General features: G+C 36.9%; 1 protein-coding gene across 1 annotated transcript in view; it reads right to left on the bottom strand.

Moving 5' to 3' along the window:
* The window catches only part of FAM204A (family with sequence similarity 204 member A), a 34,751-nt gene extending 11,203 nt beyond the window's left edge, over nt 1-23,548 (bottom strand). The window contains exons 1-6 of the mRNA XM_036734976.1: nt 23,504-23,548; nt 19,092-19,336; nt 18,137-18,227; nt 17,952-17,982; nt 17,137-17,236; nt 8,313-8,402 (exon numbers count right to left, since the gene is read on the bottom strand). Coding sequence (XP_036590871.1) covers nt 8,313-8,402; nt 17,137-17,236; nt 17,952-17,982; nt 18,137-18,227; nt 19,092-19,328 — 549 coding nt within the window. The 5' untranslated portion in view covers nt 19,329-19,336; nt 23,504-23,548. The remainder of the gene's footprint in view (nt 1-8,312; nt 8,403-17,136; nt 17,237-17,951; nt 17,983-18,136; nt 18,228-19,091; nt 19,337-23,503) is intronic.
* Between the last annotated feature and the right edge of the window lie 955 nt (nt 23,549-24,503).

Here is a 24,503-nt window from a genome sequence, read left to right as displayed (position 1 = left end):
CTAATTTGGGGGTGGGGGTTGGGGGGGGTCTCTCTTGTGATGTCACAATAATAACATACCGATGGCATTATTTTGACAAACCATGCTTTTCAGGATATATTTTCAAGGGCTATTCTCTGCCACGGATTTATTTTTGGCTTCATTTTTTTTTTCAATGCTGATGCGGCCCTATCGCTTTCACAGGCTTATAAATGTTATACATCAAAAATTAGTTTCACTTATTATGGCAGGAAAAGGCTTGAAGAACTCTGGGATCTGTGCCTCACGGCCCAGGCTTTATCAGTAGGCCCCAGTCACTGCTCTTGAGAAAGAAAATGGTACTGATTAAAAACCAACACACCTGACTTCCAAAAGGACACCCACCAAGTGCATATACATTCTATTTTAAAAGGGTTATGCTCTAAACACACAATTATTAACTTTACAAAATCCCAACCTTAATACTCATTAAGGAAAATAATAAAAATTAAATCTCTAACTATGTATACAAGAATAATTCAACCTTGATTACTTTAGTTATTCCTCATGAGAGCTTAATTAACATGGCATCAGCATCTTTTCCATGTCTGTTTCAGACCAACAACAAACATTTTCCAGATGTTTTTCCACTTATCCATGGAAAACTTACAGAGCCCAAATTATGTGAACTCAAAAAATGTTTTTTAAAAAATTAGAATTCTTTAATCACAAACCGAATAAATTGAATTTACTTTTGAGAACAAAGTGTTATGTTTGTGTGAAGGGGAAAAACAATTTTGAAAAAAATCTTTACAATCCTCATATATGAAGTTCAGAGGATGAAAAGTATCAAGTGTTGCAAAAGCAATCCTATTTGTCATAAACCATGCCAAGTAAGTAATGTCTTTTAAACTAAACACATTTGTGAAGAGTGAAAATATCTAGTCAATAGTATACAATTCCCATTTTAAAAGCAGTATAAATAAGTACTTTTAACTTCAAGAGAACCAAAAACTTTAGATGCATACAATAAAAATTTCTGAAAGCTTTTAAATTTGTCAATGATAGATACTCGGTTCAATTTGAAAAACATCTATTAAAAGTCTGTTTAAGCATGCAAGAACTAAAAAAAAATTATTAAACACTCCATGCCCTCAATAGGGTTATGTTCTAGGGGAGGATGGGGGGAAGGAGGAGAAAGCACAACATGTACACATTAAAAAATATTAATAAAAAAATGTGGAGAGGGAGAAAGCATTAAAGGAGGAGAGACGATTACCAGAGGATGATGGAAGGCTTCCCATTGGGAGTCACACATGAGCTAAATCTTAAAGGAAAATAAGTATATTGTGAGAGGCAAGGATGAGAGGTGAGTGTACAAATGCCTAAGAGGTAAGAAATGAAAAATCAAGGATTCTAGTTTGAATGTCCCTTAGAATGCACAAAGAGAAATAATGGGAAAAAAGGACAGAAAGGTAGGATACAGCTGAGATGAGGATGTTAAATGCCAATCTAAGGAATTCACATTCTATTTTGTAGGCAATAGGGAACCTCTGAAAGGTTTTGATCAGGAGAGTGACAAGACCAGACTTTGTACCTTAAGATTATCTGGCAGTTACAAGGAGGTCAGATTTGACAAGGCAGAGATTATAAATACAGGAGACCAATTAGGAAGCTATTATAGTAGTCTAGATTAGTGGTGTCAAACTGAAACAAATACAGATCTCTGCTGGCAGCATATTGCCTTAGAAAACTACAAATTCACATTATCTATGTTGCACTGTATTTTATTTTGTTTAAATTAATCTTGGAGCCAATGTAAATTTTGTAGGCCATTGAAGGGCTGTTTTTAAACAGTGAGCTAAGAGTTTGACACCTCTAGTTTAGATGATGAGATCATGAACCATATATTCCCCACCCAATGAAAACCACTCTACATTATGCATATTGCATTATGTGGATCTGGAATCAAAGGAAAGGTATTACTTGTGTGACCTTGGGCAAGTGGCTTAACCTCTCTGGGCCTCAGTTTCCAATTCTCTAAAATGAGGGGATGAGATATGATTTGAGATGACCTCTAATGTCCCCTTTTCAGCTCTAGATCCCATAATTCTATGATCATACTGTTATGAACATGGTTAGGGGTTTGGATGAGGGAAAGGTTTATGAGTCAAGATGATAAATCATGATTTAGACATGCTGAATTTGAGACGTTGATGGAGCATCTAGGTAGAAATGTCCAGCAGGGTAAACTGGCAAGGTGGGCTTTGGAAATCAAATAAAGGCTGGATATACAGGATTTGAGGAGTATTTGTACAGAGATAACAGCCAGTGAAAGCTGAAACTCAGAGACAAAGATTCTTTGGGTCTGTGAACTTTTTTCCCCAAAAATATTATGATAACTATTCCAATATAATCAATTTCCTTTGCAATCCTATATATCTTATTTTATGCACTTAAAAATATTCTGTGAAAAGGTCAACAGGCTTCACCCAGTTGTCAAAGGGGTCCATAGGACAAAAAGCTCCTAGGGTAGAGAAATAAAAGATGAACTAAAGGCACTCACTGCCTTGAAGGACATTTATGCTTTTTGGGGGGGGGGGGCGTGGAGGGTGATTAGTGAGGAGGAAGGAAGAACAAGGAAGGAGGACTAGATAATAAATTAGCAAGAAGACCAAAGAAGAGTTGTCAGATAAGTAATAGGAAAACCAGGACCTGGTCAAGAATGAAGTCTGAGAAAAGGCTATAGGATTTAACAATAAAGAAATCATTGGTAAATTTGGAGATTACATAGAACAGTGGAGTAAGAAGACAAATTATAAGAGTGACTGCATGGTGAGGAAGTATATGCATCAAAAGTCACTGACTCTTTCTAGGTTTCTAGGTTAGTTGTAAAGAGGATAAGTTATAAGATATCTGCTTGAAGGAATGACACAGATGAAAGATTACAGACTACAGAGACCTGGGCATGTTTGTATCTAGCAGGAAACGAAAAAGAGAAAAGGAAGATGAGAGAAAAAGTGATAATAAGAACGGTCACATAGCTAGTGTCTGACACTGGATTTGAACTCAGGTCTTCCTGACTCCAGGCCCAGTGTCATCTAACTGCCCTCCCAGACTCTAGGCACAAATACAAAATATTACTTTTATAGCCTGAAAAGTAGGTGTAAGGTTCTAAAAAACAATGCAAACAAAAGTAATGAGTGCTGCATTTGAAATCAGATGACATGGGTTCAAATCCAAATCTTTCTGGGCCCTGTTTTCCTCATTTAAAAAAGGAGTAGGTTAGAGTAGATGACCTCTAGGATCCCTTCCAACTATAAATCTACGATGCTATGATCCTAATGGGAAAGGAAATCAAAGAGTAACAGCCAAAACAAGAGAAGCTGGTAAGTGGAGGGTTGGATGCAAGTTACAGAGAGGCAGATCTTTAGACATGGTGTAAAAAAGCTTACAAATAATTAAAACTGCCCCAAACTGGAATGGAATGCCTTGGGAACTAGTGGGCTATCCTTCATTAGTGTTGCAAGCAAAAGCTATATGACCAACATTGTCAAGGATGTGGAAGAGGGAACTCTTGTTCAAATATAGGCTGGGGTAGAATATTTCTAAGTTCCCTTGCAAATTTAGAATTCTGTGATACACAAGGGATCCCAAAACTCTTAGTGCAGTTTAAGAATCAATAGCTTAAACTGCAGTAAGACTTTTGGGACATCCTTTCTTAAAATATGTAACCAAATTATTCAGGATTTAATGCCAAAAATTGTTTCATTCACAATCTTTAAAATATTTTAGCATTACTAACTTTCCATCATATATATTTGCCTAAAGTAAAGAGCTTAAGGTAAATCTAACATTGATTTCTATATTACTGAATTGGGAAGGAAAAGGAAGGAAAAGAGGAAGGGAATAAGTATTTATATATAGTACCTATTTTGTGCCAGGTACTCTGTTAAGCACTTTACAAATATTATCTCATTTGATTCTCAGAATAGCTCTTCAAGGTAGTTGCTATTATCTTTATTTTTCAGTTAAGGAAACAGAGACAGAGGTTAAGTGACTTGCCCAGTGCCACACAGCAACGAAGTGTCTAAGGCTACATTTGAACACAAATATTCCTGACTCCAGGGTCAGTACTCTATCTGCTGTGCCACCTAGCCCCCACTAAAGAAAGGGACCATGTATTCTTTCTATCTGTAGTTCCCTCAAAGCCTAACATGTTCTTCCTCCATTCCAATGCTTGTCTTTATACTTGGGGACTTCAATTTACATTTTATGGCCCCTAAAATGCATTTACTTAATCAAACTATTCAACTCCAACAATCTGAACTTTCATTCACCTCACTGACACATAGGGATGGTCATATACTTTGCTTTTATAACTGCTTTCATTACCACCCAAGAGACAGGTTTCATTTTCATATTTAAGTCTTTTATCTACCATAACCACCTGTTTCTTCTTTCTTTGAATATCCCTACTAAACCTAAACTCCCATCCTCACTGCAATCCCTCATCATTTCATCCTACTCTCTCCCTTCAAAATCTTATCCTTTTAAGTTAAGAGTCACTATCCTCTACCCTTGGATCCCTCAATGCATTCTACCCACCCTCTCTGTACTAAGCTGCATAATACCTCTGCAGAAAGTCACACAACTATTAAATGGGCCCTACTATAAATTTACGTTATCTAGTGCCAACTGGACCCTCACTACCCCAATTTTTTACACTTTCTTGACAGACCTCAACACTCCTCAAAGTAGCTGTTCAAAAACTTTTCTCAAATGCCATGTTCCCCATTCTCTCCCTATCACACCCTCTTCCCTCTCAGCAGAGAACCTTGCTTCAACTTTCACTGAAAAATTTAGGCCATCTGTCTCAAGTTCCCTCGTAGACCCAAATCCACACCTCAGCCACAACCTTCATAAAAAAATAATAAATTACTGATATCTTTTGTTTTTACATAACCTGCATTTCCCAAGGTATCATGCTCTCCCTCCCCCACAAAGCCATTCCATACAATAAAGAACAAAAAAGAAGGGGGAAAAAGTTCAGTAAAACTAACCAACATGTTGAGAAAACCTGGCCTTATCATCTTTCAATCTCCTTTGTTCTCATCTGAGAAGATGAGGTGGCACTCTTCCTTGCCAATACCAACCATTCTACATGTGCCCCTGATCCTGTTTCCTCTAGGAGCTCATCTTTTCCACCATCCCTTCTCTCCTCCTCCAATTTTCAACCTTTCTTTCTCAACTGGCTTATTCCTTGCTGCTCCTACAAACATGTTAGTATCTCATATCCTTTAAAAAACCCTGACTTAACCTCGCCATCCCCTTGATGTATTTATCTGATCCCTTTCACAGCTTAATTCCAACAAAGTGCTGCACTCAATGACTCCACTTTCTCATCTTCCACTCACTTCTCAACCCCATGCCATCTGGCTTCCAACTCCACCACTTAACTGAAACTGATTTCTTTAAGGTCTTCAATAATCTCTTCATGCCAAATCCAATTAACTTTTTTCCCCGGTCTGCATCCTTCTTGACCTCTCTGAAGCATATGACAATACTGATCATCATGCTCCTACTAAACAACATCTCCTTCCTAGGTTTTCATGACTCTGTTCTGTCCAGGCTCTCATCTTGCCTGGCTCATCCTTCTCAATCTCCTTTGCAGGATCATCACTTATGTGCCTGCCCTCACATTTGAATGTACCCCCGAGCCTCTGTCCTGTACTCTTTTTTTCCCCCTCTAAGGGATCTCCTCAGGCCCCAAATACCATCTTCATGCAGATTACTCTCAAATTTACATATTCGGTCCTCAACTGTTTTCAAATCTGCACATACAACTGGTTATCTCTAATTGGATGTCCCAATGCAACCTCAAACTCAAGATTCTGAAAACAGAAATCATTACCTTTTCCCATAAAATCACCTATCCTTCTAACTTACCTAGTTATGTTGATGATTCCACCATTGTTCTAGTCACCTAGTTTGCAATCTAAGAGTATTAACTCTTCAATCTTACTCACTACATCCTATTAAATGCTGAGTCTTTTCAATTATACCTCCACATTTCTCAGACCTGTCCCATTCTCTCAACTCCTATGGCCACCAACCCAGTTCCAGTTCTCATAACCTCTTGCCTTGACTACTGCATTTGCCTAACTGGTTTCTGTGACTCTACTCTTTCCCCTTTCTGATTCATCCTTCAGAATGCTAGAATTTAATGTTTCAAAACACAAGTTAACCCAAGTCATTCCTTTGCTCCAAAAGCTCCAGTGGTTCTCTACTACTAACAGATAAAAATACAACTCCTTCTGTCTAGCATTTAAAGTCCTTCACAACGGGACTACACTCTACTTTTCTAGCTGGATTCCACATCACTCCCCATTCATACACTCTACAAACCAAACCTGCCTTCTTGCTGATCCCTTGTAATCTTGATCCAAATGAGATAAGTTATTTGAAGTATAAGCAGTCCTCAATTAGTGGGTATTCAGCTTATGAATGATATAAGAAAGGATGCTGAAACTCTCTCCTGCTGCTGAACACTTCTGCCCAAGCCCTTCTTTGCTGATGTAGAAGCAGAGTCCTTGCAACTCGTTCTAATGTATCAAGCTGCAGAAGCCTCCCTGCTTCCCTGCCTTGGGAGTGGAGTTCATGAATCATATACAAGCTTCTAAGATTTAGCCAGAATATCTTACCCAAATATTTACAGTTTTTTTTCCTATTAAAAACCACATTTTAAATTCCTAACAGTTGAAGTATAAATGAACTTTTAAGAATACAATCAATTTTTAAAATAAGAGTTCTGGTAGTGTTTCCCAAATTGCTACACAAACTACAAAATCAATAGCTAACCTTTTTTTTTTTTATATTAGAGCTATGGTTTCATTGGAATAGAAAATTCCTCTACTAAGGCAAATAAATAATTTATACAGGTGCCTGGACACTAAGAGGTAAAGTGATTTGTCAATTGTCACATAGCTAATTATCCGTCAGAGCAGGATTTTAACCAGGGTCTTTCTGACTCCATGGGCTGCCCTCTAGCTACCATGACACTATCTCTCCTTTTAGCTAAAATTTACTGAAAGCCTAATAGGTATATAAAATGTACAAGATGCTATTTAAAATAATTTCCCCAAAGAATAAACTAATGAAAGAAAAAAAAGAAAAAAATAATCCAATGAATTATTTTGTTTTTGAAAATATAAAAATGGTTAAAAACAGATTAATAAAATTATCATTGTACTCAAATATATGCAGCACCCAGTGAAACCAAGATATAGCCACTTCAAAAGATAAAAGATAAAGCACAGCAATCAGCTGGTTACGTATTTTAGTAAGGAGAAAAATATTTTTTAAAATGTTGTTAATAAATTTTGAAGAGATTATATACCAAAAATACTGCCCCTTCTCCCAAAAGAGGTTGCTTAAAATGACTATAATACTCCCTATATGTCTCTGTTCACACCCCTAAATTAACCTTCATAGCTGTCTTTAAAATACAGTGATTCAATGAAGGGCAGAGGAAAAGAGAATTCTACCTTTAAGATTACCTTCAAGTATCCATTTCTGCTGAGCCCAACACCAATCAGGGCAGTTGCTCCAGAACCAAAAGTAACATAAAGCTCTAACCGTCAATGTTGGTTTTAGAGCATAGTATAGTGTGATATTTACTAAATGAAGTTTTGTTCACCAGATTTCCATTTAGAGAATGAACAGTTAGGTGGAGTATAATATTTTCCATAAGAGAACCACTATGCCAGTTCGTAGGAAGCCAAACAACGGCTTGGATAAATTTTTTTCACTAAATTTACCAATTTACTGGACACCATGTAAACATAGTCCAAGAGGGTGGCAAATGGGTAAGCCAGTCATTTGGTGTATTACAAATAAAACACAAGGATTTAGCACCCCTGCAATTATATTTTTTAAATGCTAACAAAAGGAAAAGGAGTTATACAGAAGGCTGCCAGATCACATGTGGTCTTTACTCCTGATAAGTAAGCAACCCCTATTTGTGACCTTGCCTATCATATCTTTAGAAAGAGAGCAAGCTGCTTTTGCCCCTACAATGAAAGTTAAATGGGGTTAAAGAAGCAAATGGGAAAGGAAGGCTAACCTTTTGGTCATGCAAGGAAAAAATATCTACTTGCTTATGGGATTATGAGGAAAGAATCATTTCTGAAATAAGATTTAGCTCAAATTGATCTAAAAACATAACTATAGCAACGTGATTCTACATTTCAAAATAACATAAAGAACTATAGGCTGAATGACAGTATTGAAAATGTCAACTATATTTTCTTATAAAGTACTTTAACAATGAACATAAGTTTAAAAATATTTACCTCTCGAGTAGCTAACCTATTACTGAGTTCTTCTGCCTTTTCGATATCTCCTTCAGCCACAGATTTGTCGATACTCACTTCAAGTCCTGACTAAAAAGAAAACAAATTTTAAATTAAGGCCATTATTAATGAATTAAGCTGCCTGTGAAAGAGAAAAGCTTCTTCAGGAAAATGATTTAATCTTCTTAAGAAAAATTATTTGTTTACTGGATGAAGATACTTGATGAAAGATTTACATACAAAGTTGAAGATACTTAATGAAAGAACTATGGATACAGTTTCAAGGGACTGAAACACTAAAATATATCTTGGTATAACTGAAGATCTATTAAAAAGTGCTTGAACACAAACAACCACATTAGTTCCACTTCATCTACAGTTACTACAGTAAGCACAGATATAAACATACATATATTACATGGACTAATTTATATCTATAAACAATTTTATCCTTCCATATGGCTTACTTAATCCATTTTGATCATTTTTTGACATTTTTAAACTGTTATATAGGAAAACAATTATTACTCTCTTTTAGAATTCTCAAATCTTTTAAATGAAATGCTGATTTATCAAGCAGATATGGTTGAAAAAGCACTGGATTTACAAGACCTGGAATTTGAGTCCTGGCTTTACCACTCCTTAGGCTATGTGATCTTAAGAAAGTCACAATTTCTCTGAGACTCAGTTTCCCCATGTTAAATAAGCCTAATATTTGCAGTACTTTGTCTCAAAGGGTTGCTGTATATACCTCCTTGTATTCAGGCTGTAGTCACACCCTACCTCACCAAGCAGAGGGTAAACTCCTTCAGGGCAAGGACTGGGTCATTTCTTGTATTTCCAGCACCTAGCACATCTTGCACATAGTAAACCTTAATAAATGTTAGTTGAATTTAAATGAAAGAATGGTTATAAATCATAAAGAGCTCCATGTAAGCCATAAAACTACTATTTTTATTGTACCCCACAAATGAAGTCCTACATAATTCTTTCAAGACTATTACTAAATTACATTAAGCAATTAGATAAGAGGAAAAAATTCTGTTTCTGCCTAATCTCTGTTGAAACAAGAATGTAGAAAATTACTACCAATCCTCTACTACATACAAAATAAATCTCAATTTGGAATGTAAATATGCAAATAAATACCAGTTAAGTGATCATTAATAATACCTCAACTGAATTAAATAAAAAGATTTAAGCATCATGTACTGAGATCTGTTCTAAGCAACAGAGAACCTATGAAGTTTGGATAAAAAATATAGTCCCTGACTTCATAGAGAAAGCAAAGGAATTCTGGTAAAAGAAGATGACAAGACACTGGTAATTATGATATGAAATATATAAATGTGTTAGAAAGTGTGAAAATATGGAAACTAAGGCAGAGAAGATGTAACACCAATGTTACTAGCAGCTGCTGTGGGGGTGTAAGGCCAATAACAGCAGCACATAGTAGGGCTGCTAGCACAGGTTTTTTGATCTGCTTTTCTAAGGAAAGCAACTTTAAGGGGTTTACAATTTCACTTTAATTAAATATTCATATATCATTCACTTAGTTCAGGGGAGAAAGTCAGCACCCTGAACTTCAGAGAAAACACAAACAGAAATTACAAGCACAAACTATATAAACAGAGCAAATAACACAAATCAACAGACGGGGCTTCCACAGCAATACATACATAATTACCAGAGAGAGAAGCACCAACATCTGGGTTCTCAAAGCCAGGGAGGCTCCTTAACAGCTACCCAGTCTGGCCAAATCACACGAACACTCTTCTAGTGAGTGAGCCCCCCAAAGCAAAATGCTAACCTCAGAGTATATATACACTTCTTAAGGGTCAGCCCCATAGAGGGCATCACAATCATGTGACTCAAACTCATATGACTTAGGCTTTCTTGTGACTTAAGCAGGTCATCAAAGACTCTTGATTCAAACAAAGGCAAGACTCATTCAAAGGCACTCGATTGCCTTAGTGCTGAGAAGTACTCCAAAAGAAAAAACAGCAAAAAGTCCCACTTTGCTTGCCATTACAGAAGGCTAAGTGACTTGCCCAAGGTCAAACACACAGTAATAGGGATTCAGAACCAGATGCTCAGAGCCAAAGTCTAGGGTGCATTCTACTACACCAGGTGGCTTCTCTATATAAAATGATGAGAAGGTGGGGGAAGTCACTGTTTTCCAGCATCCTGTCTGACAGTCACTTCATTAGGAGATAGCCCTTGAATTATGCTTTAAAGGGTGTTTAGAAACTTAAAAGAAAGAAATGGGATGAATTTCCAAGCACAGGGAATAGGACAAGGAAAGGCAGAGGAACAGAATGTGTTCAGGGGGCCAGAGAGTAATAACTCCTATCTATGTAGCATTCTATCTAAGGTTTACAAAGCACTTGACATACGCTATCATTTAATCAATCAATCAATGAGTATTTATTAAGGCACCTACTATGTACACCAAGCACTTTACTACACCTTGGGGATTTGATCCTCACAACAAACCTGTGACATATAATAATATGGGTAATATTATCCTCATTTTATAAATGAGGAACATGAGGAACACAAAAGTGACTTGCTGCAAATCACATAGCTAATAATTGTGATGGGATTTGAAGCCAGGTTTTTCTGACTACAAATCCAGCATTCTATCCACACTGCCATCTAATCTGAATGAAGCACAGACTGCATTTAGGGAAGGAAATAAGATGAAGCAAGGGCAGAAAGGTAGGTGACATCAGATCTTTAAAGGGCCCTGAACCCAAGACAGAGCAGTTTGAATTTGACTGTAGGCAAGAAAGAGGTACTGAAGAATTCTAAGCAGAAAAGTATGATCATAACATATGTAGTAACTCATTTTTTCCATATTAACAAAAGGATCACACTAGAATTAGAAAAAAAAATTCAAAAATAGGTTAGGTTTCTTTCATTTTGTGTCCAGAAGCAACAAGAAATATTATTTCATGGGATATGTGGTCATCACACATTGCAATATGAACGAAAAATATCTGCAAAAAGATAACCATCAAAGTAAATTTCAACTTATGTGCCAAAATCAGTTTCTGAGGATGTGGTGGCAGAGAAATTCTATGGAAAACTTGCTAAGACCCTCCAAATCAAATCAACAACGCTCTAATACTTGGGGACTTAAATGCAAAGTTGGGGTGGGAAAAGGTGAGGGTAGGGAAGAAATACATGGCAAAGCATGGTTCAAGAAGAAATGGGGAGGCCAAAAACTTGTGTATCACACAGGAGTTTCACATAATTATATCATGAATACTCCTGCAATTAATATGGTAACCAGCAAATAACACCATGAAGAATGAAATAGATTACATTTTAACAGATGGGAAAAGGTTTATTATTGATGTGGGAGTAATCCCTGAGTCAGCTATCTGAGTAGAGCCAGACCATTAACTCATCTGAGCTAACATTAGAATAACAAGCAACAATAATAAAAAAGTACAAAATCAAAATGACTTGCCCCTCAATTATTTTAACAAATGAAAATCAAAAATGACAAATGGACAACAGAAATAACATTGATATCAACTATACTAATTTTATCTATAAGTTTAGCTGATATAAACTAAAATGTTCCAAGGAGAAGAAAGTAACCTAATCAGAAAAACATCTGACTTACTTAACAACCCCAGAGAGAAGGCTGTCAAAGGTAATAGATTAAAAATATAAATCTGTTTGTAAAATCTTATTAGGAAGGATGATGGATGAGTATGATACTCTCATTAAGTAGAGACAAGCAGTGAAGGGTAAAAGCAGTTTAGACAAAGCCTGACAAGATAACTAAACAAAGTCATCCTAAAGGACAGAAATGGAAAGTCTAGCAACTGAAGAAAAATGGAAAAGATCTGGAAAAGCATTTCTAGCAAACTATTTTTTTCTATCATGGAACCAATGCTCTTGGATGCTAACATCACAGTCTCAGACGTGCATATAGAGGAGGCAAAAGTCCTCCTAAAGAGAACAATGCCAAGAGCAGCTGCTCAACTTGACCAAGGACACACAAAGGAGATCCATGCTCAATGTGATAAACTTGTAAAGCCACCAAGGGATGTAAGGTATATAAAAGAGGGAAAGACACTGAAGGAAAAATCACCAAAACTTAAATCCTATTAATACTTTAAAAGGTGAACAAGGGCAAGCAATAACTATGACTCTAGATGCCCACTCTCTCCATCTATAAATAAATCTTTATATGAATCTATGCACAAATCTATGCACAAAAGTATCTTTGATGATGGTATTAGTAGGAAACAAGCAGGCTTCTGCAATTGATATTTAAAAAGAGAACACATCTTTACTGTTAACAACTGAAAGATGTTGAAAATATCGTATCTCATTGGGCCTAGTATAATGATTATGGGAAAAAAACATAGTTTTTGATGCTAACCAGGATGGATCTAGTAGAAAATAGTTTCACAACAAAGTGTCTTCCCTCAAACATCGGAATTATTATGTGAATTTTATCAAGTCCCAGAACATTAGAATCTACTGCAAGATACCTCTAATCATTAAAAGACAGACAGTGCATGAAAAATACCTACTGCCTAGATTTCAACATGCATTTGGATGAATAATCTATAGCTTGTTCAACAGTATGTTATACTGGATTGACACTGCAGATGGACAATGAATTGGACCCAGTTTAAACCGGAAGAGCAGGCTGGACTGATTTCAGGAAATTGCAAAGCTCTTTTATAGACTCCAAGCTTCCTGTGAAAGCAAAGGCCTTTTTTTAATGTTCATATTTTAGCAGTGTTGCTACTATATGGCAGCAGGACGTGAAATATTAATGCATGCAAAGAACTGAAGTCAAATATGATGCACAGGGCAATGGAGAGGTACATGATGGGTGTGAGCAACCTGTATCATATAACCAACAAACAAGTCCAAAGAAGAACAACAGTAAAGGATATCATTAAAGAATTTATGATAGGGAGAGAAGATGGGCTGGTCATGTGGTAAGAGCAAGAGATGACACATGAACAAGTGAAGTGCTCCAGTGGTATCCTTGAGATGTTAGGAGAAAATAAATAAGGTCTTCGGCCTCCTGGGTGGGCCACTTGTGATGAACTTTTGGGAGGCTTTGGACAAGAGTCATAGAGGATGGGCAAGAATGTGTTGGTTACAATCTGCACTTAGTGGAGGGAACTACTGAAATAATGAGATCATGGGTCTATTTGAGTGCTGCTTTGAGATCTCCCCAGCACAATTATATTTTCCAGTCTAAAAACCAGTTGAAGCTTTTCCAATTGACATAATAGTACTTCTGTAATCAATAAACTGAACCAAACTAGTTCTAAAGAGTTTATTACGGTGCTTTTAGACAATAAAGTTACAATTTCAATTGTTGAGTGTTTCTTGATTATTTCAATTGTCGATTCTGTAGTTTATCTTAGAGCTTTTATAAAAACTAAATCTCCAGATAAAAAGAGAGGATTTTAAAATCTAGGAGGAACCCTAGAGATAATCTAATATAGCATCTCCCAAACCAATTTGATCATGGAACACTGGAGCTTTAAGTAGCCTGTCAGTCCAGGAGGGTCTGGATAGGACAGTCACAGAAATTTTGGTGCAAAATGGAAAAAAATCAAACCTTCTCTCTCTCTCTCTCTCACACACGCGTGCGCGCGCACACACACACACACACACACACACATACACACACACACACAGTCAACAAGCAATTTATATTTAATATTTTAGAGGGAAAAATATTAGCATCAAGATAACCCCTAGCATGTAGCATATAACCCCTATTCAGATTGTTGTAAGTTCTACATAGTACTATTATATTTTAGAATGACTATTTTAGAGATAATGATCTCATCTAAAAGACTTATTTTACTGATGCAGAAACTCAGACACAGAGGAGTAAAGTGCTTGATCTGAGTTAGCGATAGAACTCCTGGGACTAGAAACCTGGGCTCTTAAAGACCCTAGGGGCAGTACATGGCCTATTCAATTCAACCCAAAGTTTCCTTTATTGGAGTGCTTTGCTTTATGTATGTTATTTTTATAGCAATAATGGGGTTAGGGACATCTTTAGCCAGGTGTTATGGTAAAAGATGCTTTATTTGAGAAAAACATATCTTTTGTCATAATACAGTGCCCACATTCAGAGAATATACTATTTAGATCATTCAAGTCTATTGAAATACAATAAGACCATCAATCGAAAACTAGCTTTCTTTTCACTATGCAAGGTCCATAGTAGTCTGACATTTCAACACAGTCCTAAATCTTCAACTTTTCATTTTAGTCACTTGTATTCTAACATCATCCATTCTCCTGTCTTGCTGACTTCATGTAACAAAAGAATTCTGAAAACTGTTGCTGGTTCCCTTTTAATTCATTCACATCTAGGCCCACTAGTAATATAAGAGTGACTTCCTTTTGTATTTTTACAAAATCTGGAGACCTAGGTTCATCCCGTCCTGGTTAGCATCAAAAACTCAAGTATGTATTTTATACCCCACCCCCATACATAACTTTGCCTCTAAGTAAGCTGATATTTCACCAAAGATGTTAATTGCTTACCACCTAACTGTGCCTTCTGCTGGCTTTTAAGAAAACTCAACCTTACGAGGCAGATAAATCAGGAAGAATCCTTTTGTAATCATTCATTTTACAAAATATTTTGCATGATTTAATTAACATGAAACTTTTCAAGAATACATCTATTTTGCAAGGTGAAGGATTAAAAACAAGACAATACTGCTAGTACAGCTGATCACCAACAAGAATTTCTCAGAACTTTGAGAAATCTTGCATGTCACAAAGAACCTTAGTGTCAATCCCAAAGGCTGCAAGTTTATGGTGCAAGAACATGAAGTATTAGCAACATGTTTCAAAAATCAATGCTTTAAATATGTAATGTAATTTTTAAATTACAATAAATAAATCACAGAAGTACTCATTACATGTTTTTCAGCACATTCAGTAGTGAAAGTGTTAAAAATAATTTTAACAATTTCGATGATGTAACTGTACTAATCAACTACAATTTCAACATCTAAATTTATGATTTTACCACTAAGCATACAATAAATGCTTTAAATAATGTTGAATCAGGGATTTTCCCATGGCCCAGGCCCAAGTAATAAATTTAATTACACAAAACATTTTTTCCTAAAAGGACAAAGATTTTATTATATTCTTAATAAGCAGAATATAGTACAGAGGTCATAAATTTATAGCATGTGCGGTAAAGATGGTGGACAGGTTTTCAGTGTTCCACTGGCCAGCTGCTGCTCCTACGCTCCATATCTCCATCTGTTTCTGAAATTCAACGAAGTTAACACCATCCCTCCCCCACCTCCATGCTACTCTTCCAAGAACATGAGGAAAATTTGGTCTAACAACTAGGTTATCCTACTTTTGAATGGCTGTCTTACCTCTAGTCTCAGGAGTAGAAGAGTATTAAAAGAAGCGAAGAATCTCAAGGTTCTATTTCATCTCTGCCAGTGATTTTATCTCAGACAAGTAATCTGGTCTCTTTGCACTTCGGGTCACTAGCTATAAAATGTCTTTGTGGCTAAACAATTCTAGATACCATGGCTGGGAGGCAGCCAGGTACAATGCAGTAACTCTAGAATCCAAGAACCTGTGTTCAAATCCTGCCCCTAATGCCTACACCTGTGTGACTTTGAACAAATCCCTTACCCTCCCTAGGCTTCAGTTCCCTCCTCCATAAAACAAGAGGGTTGGACTTGAGCTTCTGAGGTCCCTTCCAGCTTTAAAGCCATGATCCTATGAACTAGTCTTTCTGCTTCCTCTCTCTATCCATACAATGACCTCATTAATCTTTCTAAAGTAGTTCATTATTTTAATCCCCTACTTAAAAACTTTCAGCAGTTCTTTATCACCTATCAAATAAAATATAAACTCCTGGCCCTAAAAAGGCCCCGTAAACCTGGCCTCTGACCTATCTGTACAGGGGTATCTACTACTCTCCTTTGCACAGTCTGTATTCCAGTCAAATTGGACTATTCTACTTCCACTCACTCTGTCTCCATGCCCTTGTTCACACTTTATCCATATACTTGGATTTGGCTCCTTCTTTCTTTTCCATTCAACTATTAACAACTGTTGAAGTATTCTTCTGCCTTCAAGGCCCAATTAAAATGCCAGGTCCTTCATGAAGTCTCCCTGGACTCCTCTAGGAGAAACTGATTTCTCTGGCCTCAAATGTTTATAGACCTTTCCCCTGTACTTATCCATACTCTCCTTTATATCTTAATTATTTAATTTATATGTGTATATTTTATATTTATATATATATATGTATGTATAATTATTTAAGGACTTGCCCTTCCCATCATTAGAATACAATTTTCTTCAAAATAGGCCCTGTGTTGTATCTCTGGGTCCTCAGCATCTAGCATAGTGTCTCTCCACTTAGTATTTATTGAAATTTGAACTGAGTTCAAAGAATAAGTCAAATATCAGCTGTATAACTCAATCCCGCAACATCAGCAACCTAAATACTGCAATCTACTACTCTGTAATATGTTACAATTATTTGCCAGAAACCACTTAACCTGGAGAATAAGCTATCTAGACATAAAGAGGAAGAGTAAAAATTCTGTCTCACAAAGGGAATATTTTAAAGTGATAGGTCTTAAGTATGAGAAATACTTAGGCATATGATGTTTAGCTCTCTGAACACAACTTTCAGTGATGCTCCTAGATTCTACTAGTACTACAGGCTTGATTTATCTATGGTGAACCTTGGGTTGAGGTGGGGGAATGAATGAGTCTTCATCTAATATAGTTGAAGTAAACAAAAAAAAATAAAATAACTTACCTTCAGAAGAGCTCTATTACTTATGAGGGGTTCAAACTTATCATTTATTCCAAAATACTGAGTAAGTTCCTTCCAGTGGGCTTCATTTGAAGACTGTCGACTGTATAAAGACAAATCGTTGGCTATATTTTATTCAAAGGATTTAACCATTATTATTTTCACCATGTTTAGTTGGAAACCTAAAATAATGACCTGCCTTAGTCATATATGGAGTGCTATGTTCAGTTGTAGGCATGTTATAGGACAGACGGTAACTGATACGGTAGAAAAAAACTGAAAGAGACCAGGATAGTAAGAGAACTTGAAACTATGCCATACAAGGATCAACTGAAAAAATTGGGGATGTTTAGCTTAGAGGAGAGAAAACTTCAGGCTGAATGATAGCCGTTTTCAAAAGTTGGATGAGTTATCATATGGAAGGAGGATTAAATCTGTTCTACTGGGCCTGAGGCCAGTATTAGAACTAACCAGAGAGGTAGATATGAGACTTGATATAAGAGAAAACTTTCTACCAAACAGAGCTGGAAGAGAAAGGAATAAGCTATCTGTTAAGATAATGACCTCTGAAGGGCTTCAGAGAGAGACCAAATGCCCACCAGGAAGGGACATTATAGAACAGTTCCTTTGTTAGATAGGGCTTAGACTACAAGACCTTTAAGGTCCCTTCCAACTCGGAGTCTAAGAGCCTAAAAATCAATAGCTTGTGTTACATCATAATTTGTATAGGGATGGCATTAGCCCACGGATGAACTGTTTGACAGACAGGCAAAATGCCTATTTTTCATCCTAAGCTATTTGTGCAAGCTTTTACATACCTGTCAGACTCTTCTTGATTCTTCAATTTACCTGGAAAAAAAAATTCACAAAACGTTGGTACATATACTTTCAATTATATTCTTGAAAAGTTTTAGTTTTTTAAAATGACTAATATAAGGAACTACTTTTTTGCCATTAACCCTATTAACAGTAAAGATTATTAAACAGAAATTACATAAAATACCTTTTCTGGAACGTTTTCTTTTACTCCCCTTGCTTGTAGAAATAGTTAAGGTTTTCAGTTCAGAATGCTTTTTATGTAACTCTTGAAACTTCTGTGTAGGAATGAAAAACAATCCAAATAAGCAGATATATTAGACAAAGTTTATAGTCTTAAAATAACTAAGATTGTTATTAAGACAGAAACATTATATTGTCATTTAAAGGGGTATTTCAATTTAATAAAAAAGTTAATTCTGGCTTTGCATAAGGTAGACATCTAATAAATTGTCTGTTGAGTTGCTGAGGGAGGTCAGTGAAAGTTTGATCTCCATAGCAGATCACAACACTGAGTAGGTAGATTGAGTATGCACACACAATACATACAGACTTTTGCTTTCCATAATATGGATAGCCATCTGTTAATTTGGAAGGTAAGTTAAATAAATTATTACAAGGGTATCAAAGGGAAAAAATTTCAGTTCACTTGTGAGGAAAGCTAACTAAGTCTTATTGAGTATATCAGTTTTTAGCAAGCATTCTCTATTTGAGAGGCAGAATGATTAGAGAGCTAGACATCAAATCAGGAAGGCCTAACCTCAAAATGAACCTCTGACATTTATTTGGTTATAACTACAAGCAAGTGACTTAAATTCTCTGAGACTGAGTTTTGTGATCTATAAAATGGGGATAAATACCTGCACTGTCTGCCTCACAGGGTTGTTGCCAAGATTAAATAAAGATACGAGTCAATATTGCTATTTAGTATCTCTTCAGAAACAAAAAATGGAAGCCATCTCGAAAGCCAACTAATATCAGAGCAAGATTTTTTACCCCAGGGCAAAGCTAACTTCATAAAGCACCCTTATGGACACAGTAATTTTCTATTCAAATATAACATGGTTCTAAGAATGGTATGGACACATTCCCCCCCCCCCCCCCCGACCCCAGCACAACAAAAGATCTTCAGAAAAACTTACATTCCACATATTTCGGGGAATGCCAGATGGACACTCTTCTTCAGCATTTTTTGCATTTGTCTCTGCCTCATTTTTAGGCCCACCAGTATGTAAAACAGAGAACCCAACTTCTTCAGTCACACCATCTCCCTTATCTTCCTTTGAACTAAGTTTTGAGATTTCCAATGTAGTCTCATCCTCAGAACTCAACTCAATATCACTTTCATTCATCCCAGGAGGTAACAATCCACTCCACATCTTCTTTGCTAAATGGAAAGGAGGAAAGATTTTAAGAGCAACAGAAAATAAAAGTGACAAATAAGTTTTTTTAGGGTTTCAACAATAACAATGATGCTACAGAGGCATATTTCATTTAGTGATTAAAAAGAAATATAAAATAATAAAACCTATCCCAACCCTCAAAATAATTTTGTCTTACTGTTTTCCTTTGTTACAAGAATATACATCAGGAAGTGACTATGCTATAAAAGCAAACAAGGCATAGATGAAACTTTAAAAAAAAAAACAGAAAAAGAACTTAGATTTTTAAAGACCTGAATCAAAATAGCATTTTGTATCTCAAGAAAACAACTATTCAATGTTAACACTATCTTAAAAGCTATAATTTTAAGCTGAAAATTAAGATATATTTAATATTGACAAGAGTGAACCTGAAAAACATTTTTGGAGTGGAAGGGTAAGGAAGGGAAACAAATGCTAGTTTTAAACTAGCAAAAATATTATAATGTAAAAGTTTGTCACTTTTAGAAAAACTTGGTACGATCTCTAATTATTTAAAGAAAGAAAGGTATGCTTGGGAAATAAGAGGAAGTATAATATATCAAGTAGAGTACTGGACTAGCAGTAAGGAAGACCTTGATTCAAATTCCCCCTTTGACACTTACAAGCTATGTGGCCATGAATTAACATCTCTGAGTTTTAGATACCGTTCAAGATTTTAAGATATATGCAGGTTACAAAGTACATCAGTAGAGTTCCCATACCAATGAAATCACAGGCCCTGACTTATTAAGAAGAAAAGGTCACAGTTGATCACGACTTACAAAGAAGTTATCATTAGAGCCAGGTCCCTAACTAGTTTCCATCTTATTTATATTGCTGATCATGAGAGATCATAGACTTTAGAGTTGGAAAGAGCTTAGAGATCATCTAATCCACCCCTCCTTCTATAGATGAGGAAACTGAGGCCCAGAAACATTTAGTAGCTTGCTAAGGTCATACAGGTCGGAATGTAATAGAGACTGGGATCCAGGTTCACTGACTTCAACTCTATTATCTAAGACTCAACTGTAATCTGTAACTTACTTGTTTAATTTATCTACTTTATAAAAGAAATAAAAATGTGAGACAGAAACTTCTCTGACTTCCTTCTGTATAAATCATTTTATTTTTCATTACTTTCAACACAAACCCACCAAGCATCCTAAAATTCCACATTTAATCTGTTCATCAATTATTTCATTAATATATACTGGAGCTTAATGCAAAATGCAACTTTAGTATAATGGTGACTAGCTACAACCAGAGTTGATATTTATTTCTTCTTGTTTTAAATATCTAAAATATTATTTGCTCTGCAATACCAATAATTGCCATACAGAACGCAACTATTCAGAGGAAATATGGTATACAAAAAACATTGGACTAAGAGTAAAGAGATTAATTTTTCCAGCCTGAAAATCATGAAATTAGCCTGCTGCAAAGTTAATCTCTGTGCAAGTCAATCTCATTGGGTTATTTTCTCAACTATAAAATGAAGGATTGATTGGCTATACTCGTAAATTCTCTTCTAGACCTAACATCATTTTAAGACTTTAAATATCACAGATTTTTTTTTGTTTGCTACTATAACTGTTCTTTAGGATACATAATGTAATGAGTATTCTACCTTAGTGGGCAAGGTTTCTCTCCCAAGCATAAAGACTACTCTCATGACTGATATTTTTTTTTGGGGGGGGGGGTTGAAATCCTGCTCTTCAAGTAAAGTATTTCAAAAATAAACCCCCATAGGAATTGGCAAACGTCAATTTCCTAAGTATGACTTAGGAGAAAAAGATAACAATATAAAAAGAAGTCAATAACTATTGTCTACTTGCAGTCCTGCACTATTCAGTTTTACCTTTAAAGCAATTCTTAGAGTTTTTGATACAACTATAGCAAGCTATGGCATAGTAACAGCAAAATAAGACTGGTATCTAAATAATGCTTTCACATAAGGTAGGCTGTTGAAAATCTTTGGAAGGAAACCTATGATTTTTATATTAAGAGAAGTAAATAAACAAGTAATATGCTTTTCTCTAATCTGGATACAGACATGTTTTTCATAAATCCATTCTTACAGGAGCATCATATTCCTAGATGTAGAACCCTCTCAAAAAATCAATGACTATATGTTTCAGAAAATATATTTAATGGAATAATTAATCTAAATTTCACTTCGATTCTATTTTTGTAAGCTAAATGGTTTATAAAGGTTGTGTGTGAATAACATGTAGCCATTTTAAATCTGAAACAATACAAACCACATTTCACTGTAAGCCACTTGAACATACATTCTACACAAAAATCTAAGAAACTGCTTTAAGCAGTTATTATAAAAAGGCAAGGAAATCAGTAAAAAATGTATGTATCTTAAGGGTTAAATCAGCAATCAATTCTGAGCTTCATAATTGTAAAAATCTGGCTAAATTCTTCATATTATAAAGATAAGACAATGATATAAGATATACTTAGTAAGACTGGTCCACAAAGTCCAATATTTTGACAGTGGTATGTTTAGTAGAACATGGCAGTTGCCTTCCGAGATAACAACTTCAAAAGAGTAATGATATTGTCTAAACAGCTACCACTTCAAAGGATATCTCTTACTTAGGATCACAGAATTCTAAGCTGAAAAGGGCCAAAAATCATCTATCCCAACTACTTCATTTTACAAATAAGGAAACTGAGACCCAGAAAAATTGAGTGTAGCCTTGACTAAGGCCACAAAGGTCTTAAGTGACATGGTTAGGATTCAAACCCAGGTCTAACTTCAAATTCAACACTTGATTCACTCCACTATTCTAAACTTCAATTATCTCAAAGTTTGCGGAAATAAATCACTTTTCATTACTTGGGAAGTTGTATTTCATTACCAGTTCTCCTAAACTGAGTTATTAAAATGGAAATCCAAATCTTCTGATATTATTTCCAATTTACTTCAGCAATAATCATAAGAAACAAACACTGCTATCCTTCATATTTGAATATTCTAATACAACAAACATGGCAATATGACACTTATAATTCAGAATGATTTAATTAAATACAAATATAAGTATTAGGGGTTTTTTTTACTTATGTCAAAATGCATCAAATGTATGTATCCTTTTCCCTAAAATATAAGGAAGTTACAATATTAACAATCTCTCCTGAAATTAAAGACAAATAAGATAAAACCTTCAAAAGGCTTAAGCATAGGAAAAAGGACGTTTTAGAACCTGCTTGTTTTTTGTTTTTGTTTTTTTAATTTGAGAACCAGAGGGAAAACAATAACACAACACTTTTCCACTGCTTCCAATGTAACGGCCTTGACTTTATGGAAACATCCACAATCAAGACATAACATCTCAAAGCTTGGGGTAAGTGAGATGCTGGCCAGTGAATACTTACAGGGTTTAAATTTACAAAGTGATTGCTCCTGCTGGCAGTGCAACTCGGAATTCGGGAGGCTCTTCTTAGACTGGTGTAAACTCATAATCAAACCTTAGAGCTGGACGAGATCTTGGACACCGGCTCAGTCCAACCTCTCCATTTACAAAGGAGGACACTAAGGCCCAGAGGGGAAGTGACATACACAAGGCCACGCAGTCAAGTCTGTGGCAGGGCTAGGTCCCCAATCTGGGGCTCCTCACTACTCCCTGCCTAGATTCTTCCCATTTCACCTTTTCTTCAACTACAATCACAACTTGGGGCAGAAGGAAAAACACTCGGGGGGGTGGGGGTCGGGGTGGAGGGAGGAGGAGCGAGGAGCCCCCGATTTCAGACACGGGGTTCTAAGATCTCGTGCCCCCGCTGGTTTTTATCTCTCTCTATTCTCTGAAACACGGTATCTCTAGAAACATGAACGTCATTCGACCCATTAAGGAGAAGCCCCAGGGCCTTCACCCACTCGTGGGCAGCCTGAAGCGGAAAAAGCCTCCATGGGCACAGACACGGCGTCCCTTTTCCCTCAGACCAAATCCGATTCCTTCGATGCTGCCACGGTCGCAGTCGGGGCCGCCGCCGCTGCCACCGAGGGGCCGGTGGGATCGGCTAGAGCGCTGGCCGACGGGCACCCCAACCCGAGAAGAAAGCTCACCCCGCCGACAACCCCAAAGGGCTCCAAGCCTTCCTGAGAACCACAACAACTCACAGGACGAAGAACTACTCACCCGACCGGCTCGCGCGATCCGGCGGCCATTTTGAGACGTCGTCAACATCCCGCCTTCCTATTGGTTCTGGCCTTCTGGCCAATGGGCTGGAGCTGGTCTGGTCCTCCTCCAATAGGGAGCTCAGCCTCGCGGAGGGGGTCACCATAGCAACCAACCTCACCCAAGTTTCATTCTAGGAGGGGAGGCGTGAGGGGAGCTTCCTTTTATTCTGTTCCTTTGCCGTCCGTATCTAGACCTGTGCGTGTTGGACTTGTTCCAGCCCCCTTCCCCGCCTGTCACCTCTCCTGAAAGGTGAGGGTATTTGGCCTTTGTTGAGACTTTGGGGCTGAGGTCCATCTTTAAGAGGCCGCTAGGGCAGGCCCTGCTGTGGCTGACATCTGTGCGGATGCTCCCCACAGCAGGTAGGCCCCTGTTGTGACCGCCTTGTTACAGAGGAGGAAGTTGAAGCCCGGCGAGGCGAACTGATTTGCCCAAAAGAACCCAAGTGTTCTGACCCCCTCCAAGTCCGGCCCTCCATCTCTGTGCCAAGCTAACTGGGGGAGGCAGGAAGGGAGCGCTGTGGGGGGAGGGGAGGTGAAGGGCAAGAAAAGAAGACCCTTCTAAGGTCCTGGAGTTAAATTCGGTTTCTGTGATCAATTAGCCTCCTGAGGAAAGATGAGGCAATAACTCACCAAAGTCAGTCAACAACAGGCAACAAGCATTTCTCAAGTGCCTACTTCGTGCCAGGCGCTGTACTAAATGCTGGGGAATACAAAGAAAGGTTACAAAACAAAACACCAAATCACTTCTGGAGCCCAAGGAAAAGGTTGCTGAGCACACTCATCCCACCCAGGCCTTCTATATAAACAAATTTAGTGAGGTTCAGGGGCTGATCAAATTGTAGCAATTACCAAAGTGTCAGGGTGACCCTCAGTAAATATCCTACAGAGTAATTTCTTAATCGATAAAATGATGACGTTGGACTTGATAAATCTCAGGGATCTTCTCCTGCACTAAAATT

Source organism: Trichosurus vulpecula, chromosome 8 (assembly GCF_011100635.1).
Source record: "Trichosurus vulpecula isolate mTriVul1 chromosome 8, mTriVul1.pri, whole genome shotgun sequence".
NCBI classification, from domain to species: Eukaryota; Metazoa; Chordata; class Mammalia; order Diprotodontia; family Phalangeridae; genus Trichosurus; species Trichosurus vulpecula.
The sequence above is the reverse complement of the archived record's forward strand: the minus strand, read 5'-3'. Positions and strand labels throughout refer to the sequence as shown.